The 19,083-nt window shown below is 43.7% G+C and overlaps 1 protein-coding gene across 1 annotated transcript in view; it reads right to left on the reverse strand.

Annotated features, from left to right (window-relative positions):
• The window catches only part of ttn (titin), a 173,814-nt gene that overhangs the window by 149,207 nt on the left and 5,524 nt on the right, over positions 1-19,083 (reverse strand). Inside the window, 29 exon segments of the mRNA XM_022757173.1 lie at positions 59-319; positions 648-908; positions 1,057-1,320; positions 1,513-1,773; positions 1,907-2,167; positions 2,470-2,733; positions 2,824-3,096; positions 3,577-3,843; positions 4,317-4,595; positions 4,680-6,376; positions 6,645-6,813; positions 6,928-7,092; positions 7,180-7,412; positions 7,501-7,742; positions 7,861-8,088; positions 8,733-8,878; positions 9,104-9,246; positions 9,564-9,773; positions 9,988-10,060; positions 10,363-10,621; positions 10,714-10,776; positions 11,485-11,742; positions 13,378-13,528; positions 13,985-14,031; positions 14,174-14,329; positions 17,061-17,298; positions 17,589-17,809; positions 17,898-17,983; positions 18,723-19,010. Of these exon segments, the coding sequence (XP_022612894.1) occupies positions 59-319; positions 648-908; positions 1,057-1,320; positions 1,513-1,773; positions 1,907-2,167; positions 2,470-2,733; positions 2,824-3,096; positions 3,577-3,843; positions 4,317-4,595; positions 4,680-6,376; positions 6,645-6,813; positions 6,928-7,092; positions 7,180-7,412; positions 7,501-7,742; positions 7,861-8,088; positions 8,733-8,878; positions 9,104-9,246; positions 9,564-9,773; positions 9,988-10,060; positions 10,363-10,621; positions 10,714-10,776; positions 11,485-11,742; positions 13,378-13,528; positions 13,985-14,031; positions 14,174-14,329; positions 17,061-17,298; positions 17,589-17,809; positions 17,898-17,983; positions 18,723-19,010 (7,464 nt within the window).

Genomic DNA, 19,083 nt, shown 5'->3' on the forward strand with positions numbered 1-19,083 from the left:
CAATTATCAAAAGCCTAAATTTCAGTATCAAACACAGCAGCAAAGGGGAGGAATTTACGATTAACGGTGAGCTTCGCGGAGACTTTGTCGTTCCCACAGATGAAGGTGTACTCTGCAGAGTCATCCCTGCTGGTGTTCATGATCTTCAGCTGGTGGAGTTTTCCTTGAACCACGATCCTGAACTTCTCGCTCATTTCGATCTCCACACCGTCCTTCAGCCAGGTGGACGGCACGTTGAAGTGAGAAACTTCACACTCAAACGTGGCCACCTGAGTCTCTGGGACCTCCACGCTCTTCATGGGTTTGGTGACTCGCAGAGCTGAGTGGAAAATGTGAAGAGAAAATGTCAAATGTGCAATTCATAACTGTGGAAAACAATAAATTACGGCTTGGAAAAAATACTTTTATTTTTGGCATTTCGGAACATGTTTGTTACTACTGTCAGCATTTTAACAATAGCTAAGTGTAAAATTATTCAGCCCTGTCTGCAGAAAAACATAAATCTTAACTAAAACGTTTTGGAAAAATTAGAGCTAAAAGAATCGGCACGTCTCACTTTTGAATAGTGGTAGTAGCATTTACATTTACTGACAGTGGTCATACACTTTCCATCTTCATAGATGGCTAACCTGACAGTCTGCACTTACACTCAACGGTGAGGCGAGCGTTGCACTGCAGGTGGCCCACCACAGCGGTATACACTCCCTCTTTGCTGTTGTCCACATTCTGGACAACCAGTTTGTGGGTCTTTTTCTCAGAGAGTATGCTGTAGTGCTCGTTTGGCCTCAGCTCCGCGTTGTTGAACATCCATTTCACAGGGATGTCGTCCTCAGAGATGCCAACCTCGAATGAAGCTGTTGCGCCCAACAGTGACGTCACATCCTTTGGCTTCTTCAGGATCTTGATAGCTGTGGTAAAATATTTTACAGTTTTACAATTCGTTGTGTAACTGTTCACCTTGGAACTTCATATCCAGTTTTTATTTTTGACAAACTGAAATTTGTGTTGTTCAGTTTTTTTTATCAATGGTATTATTTTAAATCAGTGGTTGCTTACTTTCAACATTCAGCCTGGCACTTGCAGACAGTTTTCCCAGTTTGAAAGAGTAAACAGACTCGTCCTGTGTGGTACAGTTCTTGATCTTTAGGGTGTGGGCTGTGCCTTCAATCTTGATCTCGTATTTATCACTGGGCTGAATCTCAACACCATTCTTGATCCACTGCGCTCCCCTCACATTTTCATGGGTCAGCTCCAGGCTGAACACAGCCTCCTGAGTCTGGACCACATTAAGGTTCTTAAGGGTCTTCTTGACCTTCACAGCTGTGGGGACAAACATCATTGTCAACACAGTGTTTGGAAATGTGTGTTAGTGGGTGCTTTAGATCAGTCGATCTCAACCTGGGGGTTACAAGTATTCATTGCTGTTAATACCTTCTGACACATCTATGATCAGTGGCTTCTTTATAAGGGATTTAAACAGACTACTGTTTGATTCATAAAACCTGAACTTACCCTCAACTTTCAGGTTGGCTGAGGTCTTGGAGGTGGCAACCTGATAGGTGTACTCTCCAATGTCGGTGGCTTTTGTGATGATGATGATGAGGCGTCTGACAGCGCCTTTCACCTCGCTCACCACGTTCTCGTTGAAATCAACGGACTGGCCATCTTTCAGCCACTTGCCCTCTGCAGACGGGTTGGCTACTTCACACTCCAGCATGGCAGTCTGGGAGTCAGCCACCACCAAATCACGGAGAGGCTTCCTGATAGCACCACCTGGTGAAAGGAGATAGTTCTTTTCACTTAACGCTGTTTCAGTCAACTCTACAAGGTATTGTTATATAAAGCAGCCCCAGACTTGCTGAATAATTTTTGTAAAACTTTATTGACAAAATGTAACCCGGCGTACCTGTTACAGTGAGAGAAGCACTGCACATCTTCTCACCAGCTGCGAACATGTACTCGCCCTCCTCATCCTTCATTGCATTCATGACTGTCAGGGTGTGGCGTTTGTTCTTGGACTCCATCTTATGCTTGGCGCCAGCTTTGAGCGGCTGCCTTTTGAAGGTCCAGAAGGCATCAATGCCCGGGTGAGAAACCTCGACTTCAAAGTTGACATTCTCAGACTCAGAGCACTCCTTGTCCTTCATTGGGGTCACGATCTGGACAGCTGTTCAGATGGGACAAGAGTTAAAGGCAGTTAGCTAATGATCATCTAGTCATCTTTCATATTCACATTGATAATTATTAAGGGCAAATGTTAGGGTAATCGTTTTTTAAGGGTGGTCATTAAACGTTGACCCTCTCTTTCACACAAATATAATTAGTGTTTAGCAAGTGGAGCTGTAAGCATATTAACTGTCCAGGTAGGACGGAAAGTAATGAATATTAAATTGTTTATTTAGTCTGTTCTTCTTCTTTATAAGTCAACATATGCTTAAACCTCACTCGGTCATTTCTTGTGTAACTTACTCTCAACAGTAAATTTGCAGCTGGTGTCGGCTCGGCCAACAACCAGTTTATAGTGTCCTTCATCTGAGGCATAGGTCCTGTTGAAGACCAGACGCTGCTTGGCTCCCTTTGCCACCATCTGGATTCGGTCACTGGGTGTCAGCAGTTGGTCATTGTGGTACCATTTGACCGAGCTGATGTCCTGAGCAGAGATCTTGGTCTCCAAGACAGCCTTGGTGCCCTCAATGGCTTTAGTGTCCTTCAGTGGCACCAGTACACCGATAGCTGCAATTGAAAATCAAAAGTATTGTTCATAACATTTTATTTTGGAATTTTTAATTCTCTAAAAAGCAGTATGCGTCTGAGAGGACTTACTTTGAATGACCAGCTTTCCAGAGGTTGAGATCTCCTGAGCAGGAACAACAAATGAGTACATTCCAAAGTCGTCCTTGTGGGTGTCTTCAATCAGGAGCTTGTGGATCTGTCTGTCGATAACGATGTGGACACGGTTGGAGGCTGTGACAGGCTGCCCATTCTTCATCCATGTTCCTTCAACATTCTCCTGGGAGAACTTCACCTCCAACTGAGCAATGTCGCCCTCACAGACCGTCAGGTCTGTCAAAGGCTGCATCAGGGTTACTGGACGCACTGAAACATCAAGACAAGCGTGTTAGGTACCAGGATACATCAAGAATAAAGATCAGACAGTCTACTGTTTTTTTACACCCCAGTATATGAAATTTGCAGATGGAAAAATATAGTGAAGATTTGGGTATTATCATTATGAGGTAGCTTGTGGTGCCACAAGTAATCTCATAAGGAGTAATGTCATAAGGATTTATCCTCTGTTGGTGTGCAAGAATGTCAGTGCATTTAATGGCAGATTTTTTTTTTCAGAGCTAGGGAAAATCCTGTCCAACAGTGACACTGCAGGAAAATCCCCAAGGAAACAAAAATATTTAGTGTTTACCCTCTGGGGACTTCTAAAACAAATTTCAAAGGAATCTGACCAACGATTGTCAGTGTTGGATGGACTGACAGATTTTAACGAGATTAGAAAACAGTAAACTGACCGCAAAAAAAAAAAATTGTAAAAACATAGTAAAGACAGTTACTTCCAAAACTCACATTTCATCTTGAGTGAGGCACTTGTCTTGAACTCGCCCACTTTGAAGGTATATTTTCCCTGGTCCTCCTTCTTGACGTCTTTGACAGACAGGGTGTGTCTTCCACGACGGGAGGACATGACGTATTTACTGCTGGGAGAGATCAGCTTTTCTCCAAAGAACCAGCTGCCTTCTGCATCCTCACGAGACACAAGACACTCAAATTCTCCGGAGTATGTCTCTGGCACCTCTGTGCTCTCCAGCTGCTTAAGTATCTCCAGGGGAGCTCCTGTTTATTGCATAATACAGGTGGTACATCAGTGTCTACAGTTTTGGTGAAAAGTGAGTCATATATTTGGACATAATGGTAACAGAAATGCACATTTGAAACCTTAGACAAGGCACCAGGGAGCAGATCAAGTGTTAAGTTGTTAGCAAGGACAGTGTCCCCACATATGGTACTTGCATATCAATTCTGTATCTCTTTCATAAGAGAGTGGAAAAACAAAAAGCACATCTGCTCTTATAAAGCATTGACCTAACTTACCAGATTTAAGGACACTACACCTTAAGGTTTCTAAATAGTGTATACATTTAAAAGTTGTTAGTACACTACAACACAACAATATTTTATAATATTCCCTGCAGGACTAAAAGAGGATTGCAATCTTTTTAATTGAGGCTAAGATTAAGTTTGTTTTTAAGCACCAGTCTGAACCAGTGTTCAGATTTACATCAGTGTCCAGTTGTTAGCCAACCCACCTTCAACATTAAGCTTAGCAGTGGTCCTGACGTCATCATCTATGACCACACAGGTATATTCTGCATCGTCCCTCATGTTAATCATCAGAACAGACAGAAAGTGAACCTTTCTGTCAGAATGCATCCTGTATTTGTCTCCGGAGAAGATCTCCTCATTGTTCTTCAGCCATTTGACCTTGACAAAAGGCTCGTTGGTCTCACACTCAAAGGTAGCCATGGTGTCCTTCTCCTTGGCGTTGATGTCATCCAGCTTCTGTGTGAAGGTGATGACTTGCTTTGCTGCAAAAATGACAACAAAACCTTTGTTAGAAAATACACAACTTGGACGTGGAATTACAGGTAAATTTTAGAAAGTTGTGTTACCTTGAACTAGCAGGAAAGCATGGCTTGAAGTCTCTCCAGCAGTGTTTGAAGCTTTGACCATGATGCTAGCAGAATCCTCAGCTCTGACATTCCTGATCACCAGTTCACACACGTGATCCTCAGGCCAGTACCAGTAAATACGATCAGACTTCTCCAACTGAACACCATTCTTGAACCACTGACACTCAGGTTCTGGTCTGCCGATGACTCTGACTCTGAACTTGACTTCGTCACCCTGTGCAACTGTCTGGCTTGTAATACGTTCAAGGATCTTTGGAGCTTCCATACTGGCTGAGAGTTTGACCCTCTCTGGTTTTAGAGGTTTAGCTGTAAGTTTGAGGCGCTCCTCCTCCTTCTTCTTCTCAGCCTCCTCCTTTTCCTTGGCACGATGGAGCAGCTCCTCCTTTGTTTTCTTCAGCAGATCCTCATAGGACTCATCCCTCTTACGTGACTTAAGCTCCACCGCGGTGATGGACTCGTAATAGCCCTCCTCGGTCCTGCGCTTGAACTTGCTCCTCAGCTCCTCAGTCTCCTCTGTGGCTTTCTCATGGACGATTCTATGGGCTTTCTTGAGCTTGACCACCTCTTTCAGGTGAGAATCCTCTGCATGTTTCTCAGCCTTCACCACCTCGAATGTCGTTTTTCCAAGCTCAGGTGCAGCCTCAGCTGCCTTAGCCTCAGGAGCACGGCGCAGATGAGTTCTGAAGTCCTCTTTCTCCTTAATCTCCAGCTTCACAGTGTGCTCCGCTGAGCCCAGGTTGTTGTCTGCCATGACTTTGACCTCTCCTGAATCATAGGATTTGATTTCAGTGATTTCCATATAGTAAATACCGTCATAACGAAGTCTGTATCTCTTGCTTTTACGAATAAGTTGTCCATTGAGGTACCAGTTAACCTTGGGTGCTGGATAACCGGTCACTCTGCAGCGGAATCGTGCAATGTCGCCCTCCATAACACTGACTGGTTCAGGAAGAAGTACAATCTCAGGTTTCAGTTTCTCAGTTTCTTCTTCAGCAGTGACTCCATAGGGTCCTCCCTCATGAGCCATGCGCTCAATCTCATCAATTCTGTGTGCTCCCTTCCTGCCTTCAGGAAGCTGTGATTCCTCAACAAGACCCTTCTCATCCTTGACGATCAGGGTGGCCGAGGTCTGGTCGACTCCAAACTTGTTTGAGGCTCTGCAGGTGATAACGCCACTGTCTCTAGCGTAAGCAACTTCATAGTCAAGGCTGCAGTAGCCAAATTCATTGACCATGCGCAACCTGTTAGCAGCTGCCAGGGGTTTGCCATCATGCAGCCACTCCACCACCATGGTGGGGTCACCAATAGGGGTCAGTCTGCACTCAAAATGAGCTGGACCGAAACGCTTCATGCGAACAGAGGTCAGCTTCTTCTTGAACAGCGGTTTCTGCTGCTTCTCTTTGTCGTAAAGGTCGCCCTCCTCCCACTGCTCTTGACCGTATCGTAGATGAAGAGGCTCTACCTCTGGAGGAGTGATTTCTTTGGCTTTGTAGGTTCCTTTGGGAATAATGAGCTTCCTCTCTGGTTCGGGTTCAGCATAGTCCACCTCAACGTTGACTCTGCAGCGAGTCGTGTCTCTACCAGCCTTGTTAATGGCTGTAGCTGTGTACCAGGCACTGTCTGAGCCAGCTGCTGAGGGAATCTGGAATTTGGCCTCTCCTCTGGTTCCTTCAATTCTGGAACATGGATTTCTTATGTTAGAATAGCTTTAACATTTGAGGTTTTTTTACTACACTGAAAAATTACAGTTGCTTTGAGGAATATATTTGTTCCAATCTAACAAATGCAAACTGATTGGATGCTACCTGCCCACTGCCAAATTCTGAAGAGTTTTGTCTGCCTTTGTGTAGTGGCAGCTAACATCTTATTTGGTCATCATTATAAAGATCTGAATATCTGTTGTACCTAGAGTTTACTGTCAGCATTTTCATTTTTAAAACGTACCTGATGTTTGGATGCTTGTGTGGTGTGATAATGTCACTATTTTTCAGCCAGACAATATCAGGCAGGGGGTTTCCAATGGCTTTAACAGCCAGTTCAACCAGAGTTCCCTGCTTTACACTGATGTTCCTCAGCTTGTCAGTGAACTGGGGTCGCACCAAAGTTTCTTTAGCTGAGAAAACAAGAAAAGAAATTGTCAAGGAACCTCAAAGCCATCAAATGTCCACAGTTATCTTGTATAACAGGTTCAAGTTCACAGAATATCCAAAAATAAACACAATGTTACCATCAACTGTGAGAGTGACGGAGAGGGATGAGCGTCCAGCTCTGTTCTGAGCCACAACCGTCCACTCTCCAGAGTCTTGTGGCATGGCTGGGACAATGATCAATGACTGAGTACCGTCCTCTTTAACCACTATCTTGTGCGTGTAGTCGCTAACCACTTGTTGTCCTAAGAAAGTGATCAACAGATTTTGAGAGGCAAGTAAATATTTTTCAAGGACATAGTTCGTGAGCATATCATCTATGTTTTACTCACCGTTGTGGAACCAGTATGTGTCGGGCATTGGTCTGCCGACGACCTTCAGGTCGAACCTGGCTGTTTGCCCCTCAGAGCATTTATATGAGGAGGGCTTCATGACAAACACAGGTTTGTAGAGTCTTTCCAACTGAGCCTCATCTGTCTCATCAAGCCGGCGGGCCGGAGAACGTCCAGGTGAACGGCTGGAGGAGCGACCAGGAGAGCGGCTCAGAGAACGAGGAGATGTGGACCTAAGGAAGCATTATTCATCATTAGTACCCAAGTGTTCATGATTCTAAACTTTATATGTATTTCTCTGTCTTTTTAGTGAAACCTTACCTTATCCTCTGCACTGCTGGCTGTGGTGTGTATCTTTGAGGTGGTGCAGCTCCAGACGCCTCCACGTAGAGCTTTCCAGAGCTGACGGCATTTCCTTTCAAGTTGGTAGCGAAGGCGGTGTACACGCCCTCATCCTCAGGCAAAACGACGGGCAAGCGAAGGCTGGCTCGTCCATCCTGAAGAACTTCCATCTGGTAATGGTCGCCAGCTCTGATGCGCTGGCCGTCTTTGTACCAAACAATCTGGCAGAAGACAGTGTCATTGTAAAACCACTTTGGATTCAATGTGCAATTCCCCAATCTATGTTCATTTTAGTTGAACAGAGCCAATTAAACAGGAAGCTAATCAAGTATTCAGTACCTTGGGCAGCGGCATTCCAGCCATCTTGCAGTGGAAAGTGACGCCCATTCCTTCCATGATCCTGTAGTTTTTGACAGGAGTGTCGAAGGCGGGCTGCATGGCCTCTGTGGGGGCAGCGGTCACCATCAACTCTCCATCCTCTGTCACTATCTCTCTGTAGGTAATCTTCATGATGCGGAGCTCAATCTCTTGGATTATCCTCTGCTCGATAGCAGAAAGATGGAATTCCTGCAAATGTGACGAGATGTTTAATGTAACCATGACTGTCAATCACCATCAGTTAATCATTAAAACATGGGTCCTGGTTGCCAGCCAAGTAGCAGGGAGAGCTCTTTTATAGGTTATAGGTATTTCGACTATTTAAACTTAATGACTTGACTTAACGCATTGTTTCCTGCATGTCCTTCCACATAGTGCTGTAACCTTTCCCCTGTGATAGCACATTTAAAATGAAGACTATCAACCCAGTAAAGAGGGCAACTACCCCAGGACCCCTAAACCCTCAGAATTACTGTCTATAATTTGTGGTTATTGGATTAAGGGCAAATTTGTTTGTGACTTTTCACCACTAAATTAAGACGGAAGTCCTGCCTTATTACCTAAAAATAAGGTCTTATAGAAGGGCAATGTATCAAAAATTAAATGTCTTAATTATCTATGTTTTCCTTTAATCACCATAATGCCTATCCCTGTATAAATCTCTTACCTTTGAAGGTGAAAGGACACATACACCATTCTCAGGTGGTGGTGGCAATGGCAGTAAAGTTTGCCCCAGTGCCCCCCTAGTGGGTTAATTTGGCCATATAGATAAATATACCAACATTGTCCAAAACTTATTACAAGGCTCCATCTATGACTAATAATGCTCTTACCTGTCCTGAGATAATGGTAGTGGTCATCTGCTCCATGGTTGTAACAACAACTGGGGGAACGTCTCCCACTGTGGGCTCCTGCACCATGGCTGTCACTTCAGTCTTAAAAGATGCTTCCTCTTTCTTCATGTAGGCTTCGTATTCCTCTGTTAACAAAACAAAGCATTTAGCGTTATGTGCGCTCAGACAACTTATTTCACTGACTGAGTTTCCTAAACACATCCTAATAAAAATGAAATCAGATCTTTGCAGTTTTTGTTCTGAAGTCCTAGAAGACATAACTTCTCCTCTAGGCTGATCTCTTTTCCTCCTTGCTCACCCGTCTCACTAGATCAGGATGGTAGATTTTATTGATGCAAATGGTCACGTACCTTCCTCCAGCAGATTGATGGAGGCTGAGACTTCTCCAAGCTGGTTCTTGGCAAACACAGAGTATTCTCCGGCGTCATCAGCGAAGGTCATGGAGATCTCTAACCTGCACTCTCCAGTCTCCTTCTTGTAGGCAACTTTGTATCTAATGGACAGTGAAGGATAAGGGCATATTTTAGTTTACTCAGAGATGACCACTGACCCCCGCAGGCTGCAGTGTTAATTACAGACACGATATGAACAAACATCATTCGGATAATTTATCTATTTTTACAGTCTTGCCAGAAATTGAGCTAAAATTTGAAAGAAAAAAAAAAAAGTCTGGCCTAAAGGTGGAGCTTTAGAAACAGTGGATATTAAGTTGTTAAATCTGAGACATTTCGATATCAGGTAAGAGCTCATCTTTGGTGCAAGCTCGAGGGAGATGACGAACCACATGCAACAAAGGAAGATATTACATACCTGTATCCGGTAGTGAGCGGTACGCCACTCTTCTTCCAGATGATGTGTGGTTTTGGGCTTCCGCCGACCTGGCATTCAAATATAACACTTCCTCCCTCCACCAGCTTCTGAACAGTAGGTTTCTTGATGAAAAAGGGAGCAGCGGCAGCAGCATCTGACTCGGCCACGCTCACCTGAGACATGGTTTCTTGTTTGGCTTCTTCGGTTACTCTGGAAATAAAAATCTTTTCTTAGTATTTCCAGGGCCAAGCTGTACCACTAGCTGCTAGCCATCTTTAAGTCTCAACAATGTAGAAATATACTAATTGAAGAATCTTTTCTTGAGTTGCATTTTGATCAGTGTTGATCAGGTGTAGACTGTTTTTATCAACCTGTACTATATCGGTTTCTCTAGCAAACTTCAAAGGAGCTTTGAGTGACTCACAGTTTCTCTTGAGCAGTTTCAACATGTTCGGTGACGATAGTGATCTCCTCTCTGCTCTCGATGTCCTCAGACACTGAAAGAGGAAGACAGAGTTAGTCTCAATAGGAAGGCACCATATGGGACTTAGTTACTGTTGCTGTGCCTGCAGTGTGATAATGGAAAGTTAAACCAATGTACCAATAGTAAGTAAAGGGGGCAGGACTTAGTAAAGGGTAAATTATAAAATAAAAACAGAAGAGGCCCCATAATGTGACCATGAGGGTCTCAACAAATAACTGCAGGAGGAAGTAGAGAACTTGTATTTGTGAAGTATGCTACAAAACGATAATTCTTTTCTTCATTGCTTTTCCGGCAGTTTTTCCGGTTGGCACTGACCCTGGACGAGCAGGTAGCAGGAGGTGCTGACGGTTCCCGCCTCATTAGTGGCGGTGCAGGTAAAGCGTCCGCTGTCTTCAGCGAATGCTTCACGGATCACCAGCCGGGCAAATCCACTCTCATAGCTGATCTGGAAATCAATGGAGGTCTCGATCTTGTAGTCCTCTCTGAACCACATGATGACGGGAGCGGGGTGACCACTGATCTGGCACTCCAAGGTCACTGACTCACCCTCTGTCACATTTGTGTTTTTCAAGCCCTACATACAAAACACAACACTTTTAGAAAATGTCACTTTCCCAAAGCTGCATGGATATACTTTGTGGTTTTGTGGAGGACCATGCTACTTACAGACATCAGTGTGGGTGGGACCACGCCATCACCTGCAGAAGGTACAGCTGCTGCTTCCACCACCTGTCATACAGTCACAGATTCATTAGCACAAAAGCTTTTAGCAAAACAATGCACCTTTTTCTAAAATCACCAACATGGACACAACATAACAAACACACAGGACAAGACTTTGAACTTGCTGTTCACATCCAACATGAGAAGAAAAGATGATGCAGCACAGAAAGATGGAGGGGAGGCTGGATGGGCTGAAGAGGTGAGAATGAAGTTGTCAATAGCATCGACCAGCATGTTAATATTTTTATTAGAGTGATATTTATCCTGGATTTTCACAGAAATCAAGAAAACCGGACGTCTGAAAAACTAGACTTCACTGTATACCACAGTGTGAACACAACATTTAGCCCAATGAGTAGTGGGGATACAAATATAAAGTTTGGTGCTAGGGTCACTGAAACCGAAAGCATTCAGGTTCTGGGGAGCTCTGCCCCTTTGATTTGATATTTCCTAAAGTTGATGTTTTGGCCAGTTAGTGGCACTACAATAAAAACCAGAGAGGTCATTTAAAATATTGGTAATCATCATGTGAATACCACAAAAGCACTCAGGCCAACAGCTGTTGAGATCTCCTGCTCTTTACTTAAGTCTTTGATGGATGAAAACACTGATTCTTTATGTGTGGTTTAGTTTCTTGAAGTTATCTGACCTGCAGCTACTCATCAGGTTTTCTTGTCCTGTTCAGGTCCAGCCCAAGAAAACCGGATTACAAACCTGGACTGCCCAGTCCTCATATACTCTCTCCATGCCCCCCGAGCTCACCACCCCCCTCTGTAACTCAGTGCCAAGACGACTTTGATATTTTTCAGAGAAGTCTTTGAACGGTGGAGGGATGGGCTCTGGCGTCACTCTGGTCTCTGCCACTCTACATGGACTGGGAGACTTGACAGGCCTGATGATCTTTCTAGCCGCGGCGGAGGATGAAGATAACTCTTTCTGCAGAGTGGCGATGGCTGAGCCAGCGATGGAAACCTGATCGACCCAAAGAGGAGGAACAGCCACACCATCATCAAGAGAATACGTTGGTTTGTTTGATTGGTTTGTGTTAAACCACAGCACAGGGAGAGGTCTACAGTTTATTAGTTATATTAAAACTACGATGGGGAAATGAAGGGAGTTTTAAATAAAGCCGGATTAATAAGTGGTTTACTGGATTAAGTGTTTATTGATTAAGGGAGCGAAGAACAACAAGGTTAAAGGTGGATTCATTGTATTATTTTATAGACATTATTTTTATCACTTCTACACAGCAGTTCACAACAAGTTCAGGCAAGCAGTAATAACCAATGGACTGTTTGCTAAACCCCTCCTCCAAACAGCAATAATCCAATCATATCTTAACAGTGTACATGGAGCTCTAATCAGAGATGCTCCCGGTACAAGCAGTATGCAGTGTTGAGTCATTTTGACAATCAAAAATAGAAAAACCCTTTCTTTTACTACCTACAACTTTAAGATAACTATATTATTTTGCAGTGTTACAGGTTTGAAGTAAAGTCAGTGACTCTATTCTGATCTTTATTGGATTTTGAGAAGTATTAGATTTATCAAACTCCTTACTAATACAATACTAACTTATAATAATGTGCACTGCAATATTAGAACAATGCTGTTTCTTTATTTCCATGTCCACTACACAACATCATGTATGTAGCCATCAAGTGCATACTTACAACCCCTTGCTTAAAATGGGTGCCCTGGAAACATTTCAAAATGAAGTTTTGAACCAATTCAGGAGTTGGCTTCAATAAATTGTCAGGTTAGATACAGGTGATCAGATCTGTTAGTTACAGTAGTTAATACAGCAAACTGATAATTAGCTGCTTTCAGGCTGGATTGCACCAACAAGGTTTAATTTAATGCAAAAGTAGCTCTATTCAGAGTTTAGTAGAACTAGGTTTAAAATGAGGCCAAGCTCTGTTGCACCAATTCAAATTAAACTCGGTTTAGTAAAGCCAAGTTTATTTATTTAAACTGAATTTAAACTGAGTTTAATCAATAGGGACAAGTGTGCATTTCAAAATTAAAATAAGTAAATAATACGTATAAATAATGTGCATGCTGTCAGGACCTAGTAAGTATAAAGAGTGGTGGAGGGGGGCCAAAACGTCACATTGGTGCGAGATAGCTAAAGAATTGCTAGTTTAACAGTCATCCTGAAGGCTCGGCAGAGGAGCTGAAATGTTTCCTCCTTTGAGGAAGTTGGAGTTGGAGCATCGGTGGTACAGCACCGTTTTTATCACTGCCATGATTAACAGTTGGCCCAATCTCCCTGTTCAGCTTCAAAATAGTGTCCTTTGTGAACTGGTATATTGACAAAAATTCATCTTCATCATAAAACTCAAGTGGGTTCAGTCTGTCTCTCAATTTTCTTTGAGGAACTTGATTTTGATCAATCCATCTCAAAAACACAGCCATTGTTAGCAACAGTAACTAAGGGGGGCAGGGCTTAGTGAAGGGTCAGTCACAGATTGGATTATTGACTAAAATATATTTTGTGTTATTTCAGCATTGAATTAAAGTGTTATTTGTCAGTCCACATATTTTAAGTTTGCCTCTGTCTGTGCAGATTATTTTCTACTGCTTGCCTGATATTGCCTCTCTTACCTCAGAGCTAGATTCAGGTTTTGGGACAGAAACTTTAGAAACTGTGAAATGTGGAACTGGGGACGGGGCGAGACCAGTGTCCACGTGGGAGGAGATTTCTGTCGCTCTCTGAATCTGGAGTAACCAACAGAGTTCACAAGAGCGTTACAACCTCAGGAAGAGTGTAAGACAATATATATGGACAGTATAAAAATGAACAAAAATATAAATGTTTAGAATATTACTTTTTTTCCTGTAAGTATTGCAGTTAATGACGAAGTTATCAAGAGATTTATCTTAAAGCACTGGCAAATAATTTTGCTTATTTTCAAGAAGTTTCACTCACAACATGATTTTATTTTACAGTCATTTGACACATCTGTCGTTATTGAGGACATGAGGGAGTCAGTATCGTCTCTTCATGGACATTTGAGATTATGTCGTTGTCTATAGGTTCGGTTATCATTTATATATCCAGGGAGTCCACTATGGTCTTTAAAAGTGTTCCACTGTTATACATTATCTAATTGACCTCATAGAACCTGAGTGCACTTTGCAACCATTGGATTGTTGTGACAGAATCTCAACATTTTCATGAAACCTCAAAAATTGTTTGCCAGTGTAGTACAAGAAGATTCTGAATAAAAGTAAATCTTGTTTCTGTGTTTATTGGTGCTGAGGCCTATCTAACCTGAGGCAGTGCCAGGGTTGGTTCAGGAGCAAACACCTGAGCAGTAGTAAGCATTTGGCCAGCCTGCACTCTTGTTGTTGTCCATCCGGCTCGATACTGTTCATCAGCAGCCGTGGAGGCGGCAGCGGCAGCGGCGGCGATGCCCTGCTGCCTTAATTCTGCCTCCACGGCCTCCTCCTCTTCAGCTCGACCGCCCTCGACATGCACGGGCTGACGTACACGAGCCAGGTCAACGGCGGCAACCACTTTGGCCACTGCCCCGGCTCTTTTCCCTCCCCCAGCCTGGAGACACAACCAGCAGCACATAGATCTCAGGACATCCATGGCAGGACGGCGGTACAGAGACAGGTAGGTGGACATGTCTTCATTTTAGTAATTACTTCCCTCAAATTATTCATTTGTGCACTTGAAATACTCGATTAATTGCCTCCCTTAACACCATCTTCAACTTGCCTCCATCTGTCCTACCACCTCCAAACATGTACGATTTTCATTTAAAGGAGTAGTTCCACATTTCTTGAAATACTATATTTCCACTTCTTCTGCATGGTTTTAATGGGAGTTACATTAACGCTTCTTCAAGTCTCTATGCTAAGCTAGGCTAACCATGGCCGGATTCCAGATGTCCAGCTGAAAGGTGACAGTTTAAAGTATTCAAGGGCATGAATGACTAAAACAAGGGAACAGAATAAATGAATTGATGCGTAAAAGTGTTAGGGGATGAATTATCAATCTCAATAAATATTTTTATGAATATTTTACCCTTCAACATCCACCTGTCTCTGTAAAGACACCAAAACTGATGGAGTACCTGTACACTTACAGCAGTATCACTGTTACTGAAACCTGGACCAGATCATAATCCTGGTAGTTGTGAACACATCTCTGTCCACTGTCAGAGAAACAGCAGTCGTGATAATAGACTATAATTTATCCATGCGAGGTCATGGACAGGATACTGGTGTGTGTGTAAATGTACTCATGTTCATCTGATGAGGATAACACATACTCATCTGTTTGACATGCAGTAAATAAAACTGTAAAATCAGCTGAAAGGAAACAAACATGAATAGAGGAATAACTGCAGGTGAAGAGAAGTGACGTGACCACAACCACCCTGTGGGCAACAACTCAAAAAAAGATTCTGTGAACGTGCTCAAAAAAGAAGAGGAGCGACTGTGCTGCATCAAGAAATACCTGCTCCTCAGGCTGCTGCACCGCCGGGCAGCCATCTTGGTTTGGATCATCCTCGAGCCGAACACCTGATGGACTCTCTTCAGACCAACCGGGCCAGACGTCTTGGTTATGACGTCTTGAATTGAGGAGGATGTGCTCTCCGTTTGAAACAGGTGACAAGTCTTCGCAGTTAAAGACATACGAGAGATCTTCACTGATGCATGACGGACTGAAACATGGCTCACACTCTGATGTCATCACATGACTCTCAGAAGCCCCACAATCTGCTTCGATGGAAGTTGCATCTCTGTCATCAAAACTTTCACAATCACCTCCCAGACCTGTGCTAAACTCATCACCGTTTGAGTTCTGATGATGAGAATGATGCAGGTTAGGGTCACATGGCATCTCTTCGTGGCTCGTAGTGCTGTCGTCCATTCTCTCTGCATTCTGGGTAAAATCTGAGTCATCTTGTCTTCCAAATGATTCAGAATCCATGTTGATAGTTTGAGGCTGATAACAAAATGAAAGAGTTCACTTTGACGTTCATACTGGTGTGAAGTTGTGATGAGATGAAGTGGTTGAGAAAGTGTCACAAAGTAAGAAGCAGCAAGAACATTCATACTGAAGAGATGGAAAAGAGATGGAAGAGGCCGGACTGTAGGACGGATGAGTTGAAGATGAGATTCACTGTTTTTCAACCCAAACCTTCAAAACCTTTGAACCAGACATTTTATCTGAGATACATTTAAAAAGAATCCGTCCATCCATCCATTTTCTTTTTCTTATCTGTGGTCGGGTCATGGAAGCAGCAGTCTAAGCGGGGTTTTCAGGACGTCCCTCTCTCCAGCAACACTTTCTAGCTCCTTCTGAGGGATCCCGAGGCGTACCCAGGCCAGATGGGATATGTAGTCCCTCAAGCGAGTTCTGGGTCTACCCCGGGGTCTCCTCCCAGTTGGACGTGCCAAAACCTCCAAAGGAAGGCGCCCAGGAGGATCCTAATCAGATGACCAAACTACCTCAACTGGCTTTTTCACGTGAAGGAGCAGCGACTCTACTCCAAGCGTCTGTACTGTCTCTAAGGCTGAGCCCAGACACCCCACAGAGGAAACTCATTTTGGCCACTTGTAACCACAATCTCATTCTTTGGGTCACTACCCAGAGCTCATGACCCCAGGTGACCCCTTTGATCTGATTAAAGGAGATCTGGTTTGAAAAACAGTGAAAGTTTTGGAGCAGGGGGATTAGATGATGGACATGTTTGTTATACCCTCAACCAGCTTCTTTTGCTGTTGCCATGACCACAGGACTGATCGTTGGTCACACAGCAATGTTTGTGTTGTCGTCATCTTGCTGCCTCTGTTTGTTGGTTAGTCACATTAAAACAGTGAGACAGTACATCAAGTTTCCTTGTGTTGCGGTGGAACGAGACCACCAGAGAGGTTCAGACCACCTGGATGAAAAGATGTCGTCATGTTGTGTCACATGTGACAACTGTAAGTTCAGCAGTGACGCTCAGGAGCAGTTTGTTCAACAGAAAAGAGGACGGTCTAAAGAGTTAATGTCTTGGGTGGATGAAAACCTCTGGAGGTGGAGGTCACAACTTAATATGATGAAGCTCCAACACAATGCTGAAGGTAAAACTGCAGCTAAGAACTAAAATGTTGGCTCTGTTGGATACTACAGGAAAATCTTTATGAGTGTTTTATAAAAACACACAGTTTTAGAAAGTGTGTCCTATACCGTCCATCCTCCATGTCTCTCAAACTGCTCCTTGGACTCGTTGACCATCAGGTGACAATATGGATCCCCGGACCCCTTGTGGCCCCTCCCTCACCTCTTTGACCCCGGTGACCTGCTGCTCCCAGTGCTGCTCCTGGCCCAGCTGGGTGACAGTGCTGCTGGTCATACTGGTCATACTGGTCATGCTGGTGTAGCTGGCCTCGGCCATGTAGTCTCCCTGCTTCCAGGGTGGCAGGACATCGGCGCCGACAACCACCTGTTTGCGCGTGGTGATGGGAGACTTGACCGGCCTGATTGGGGAGACTGAGAGTCTTGAAGTGGGAGAGGCAGGCCTGGAGACAGGGGAGGGAGGTCATGTTACAGGCCTGCCAGAGGGCCAAGCCCCGATAACACCATCGCCCCGTTCGCTCATCTGAACGTCACTGAGCTACTCCAGATTTCACACTGACTCTCTACAAACAGCAAAATAATCCTCTCAAACTTTGACTGTAAATTCTCAAATAAAAGCTGGTGGCTATTGTGGCCCTGAGGGGTAGAATACAACAACACATTTCTGAAACAATGTATTAAAATAAAATCAAAATAAACAAAAGCCAGCATGACCAGAAAATGCTCCACCCACCTGACTGGTGTGGGCGTGGGCGCCTTCACGTGTCTGACAGGTGATGGTGACTGTTGCCGTCCTCCGGTCACCTTGGCGACCAGCGAGTGCTGGGTCGGGGACTTGGATGTGGGTTTTGGAGGCACTCTGGGTGGAGTCTTGTGAGCCAGCTGCTGAGTCAGCTCGGCGCCCTCCACCTGCATCTGCATCATGGCGGAGGCCTGGAAACTGGCCTCCATCCTCTGAGGGGAGATGAGATGGATGTCTCATACTTAAACTTTACATATTCTGTGTAATGATTATTTAAAATCAGCTGTTGAGTGTTTGTACCTTTTCCACTCTGGTCTGACGGGATTGTGAAATCTGAGAGGTTGAAATCACTGTCTTGGTTTTCTTTGCTGGAACGGCTTCTTCACCTGAAAACACAGGTGTGGACCAAATTCATGTAATTATCAGCATCATCTCACTGTCAGCATATTAAAATGTTCTCTGAATCACATGGTTACAATGCAAATGTATATACAGTGTTTTTTCAATAGATTAATGTCATTATTTTATTTTTATTTATTAGGTCCAGTGTTGAAAATCTTATTCAATTAGAGGTAAACGATTCTTATATTTCATTTCTATTTTATTAACAATAATTTGATGGTCCTGAAAGATACTTCACAAAATAATAATAAGAGAGAAAGAAAATAATTTTTTTTTCTTCTTACTTGACAGAAAATCACACAATGATTCTCATTCTGTTTTAAAATCCAGCTGAATTTCCCTTTAAATTTTAAGAATTTCATTTCCTTCTTCCATTTTGGCAAAAACACCTGAGAAAATTAAGTTGACACATTTCTATAAAACAAATTGGTGTTTTGGATTGAATTTGGCTTGAGTGGTATCAGCCAATCATGTTATATATATATTTTTTTTAAATCTAAACTTTAACATGTGGATCAACCACCACCAGGAGGTTTGTTGGAAACACACTGTACAATTTGGGCTTTGATGAAGCTAGGTGCTAAGCTAGGCTAACCCCTGAACCTGCCTCTGTACTGGACTGGACTCTCAGGAAGCTAACACCAAGATTTCTGATCTTTTAGGTATGAATTTGATTTAGTTGCTACAACAGTTAAAAATATCAGACAGTTTAAAAGTCCTCACCCTGAACCAGCAGTTCTGCGGTGGAGGTGGCCCGTCCACTGCTGTTGGTAGCGGTCACAGAATACGTCCCAGAATCCTCTGGGAAGGCCTCAGCGATCAGCAGACTATACAGGTCTCCCTCCTGGAGGATCCTGAAGTCGGCCGAGCTCTGGATCTCGGCTCCCTCTCTGTAGAACTTGACCACAGGTTCGGGGATACCTGTGACTCGGACATCCAGCCTCACCTGGCTGCCCTGTCTCACTGTGGAGCTCTGCAGTCTCTGTAGGAAGCTGGGAGGCGCCGTCTCCGCTGAGTAGGAAAGTGTTGATGGAGTTTCTTTATATTGTGTCTCCTGTCAGATGCTAATCAGTACTGATACACT

This window comes from Seriola dumerili, unplaced genomic scaffold, assembly GCF_002260705.1.
Source record: "Seriola dumerili isolate Sdu_G_001 unplaced genomic scaffold, Sdu_1.0 BDQW01000266.1, whole genome shotgun sequence".
Classification (NCBI taxonomy): Eukaryota; Metazoa; Chordata; class Actinopteri; order Carangiformes; family Carangidae; genus Seriola; species Seriola dumerili.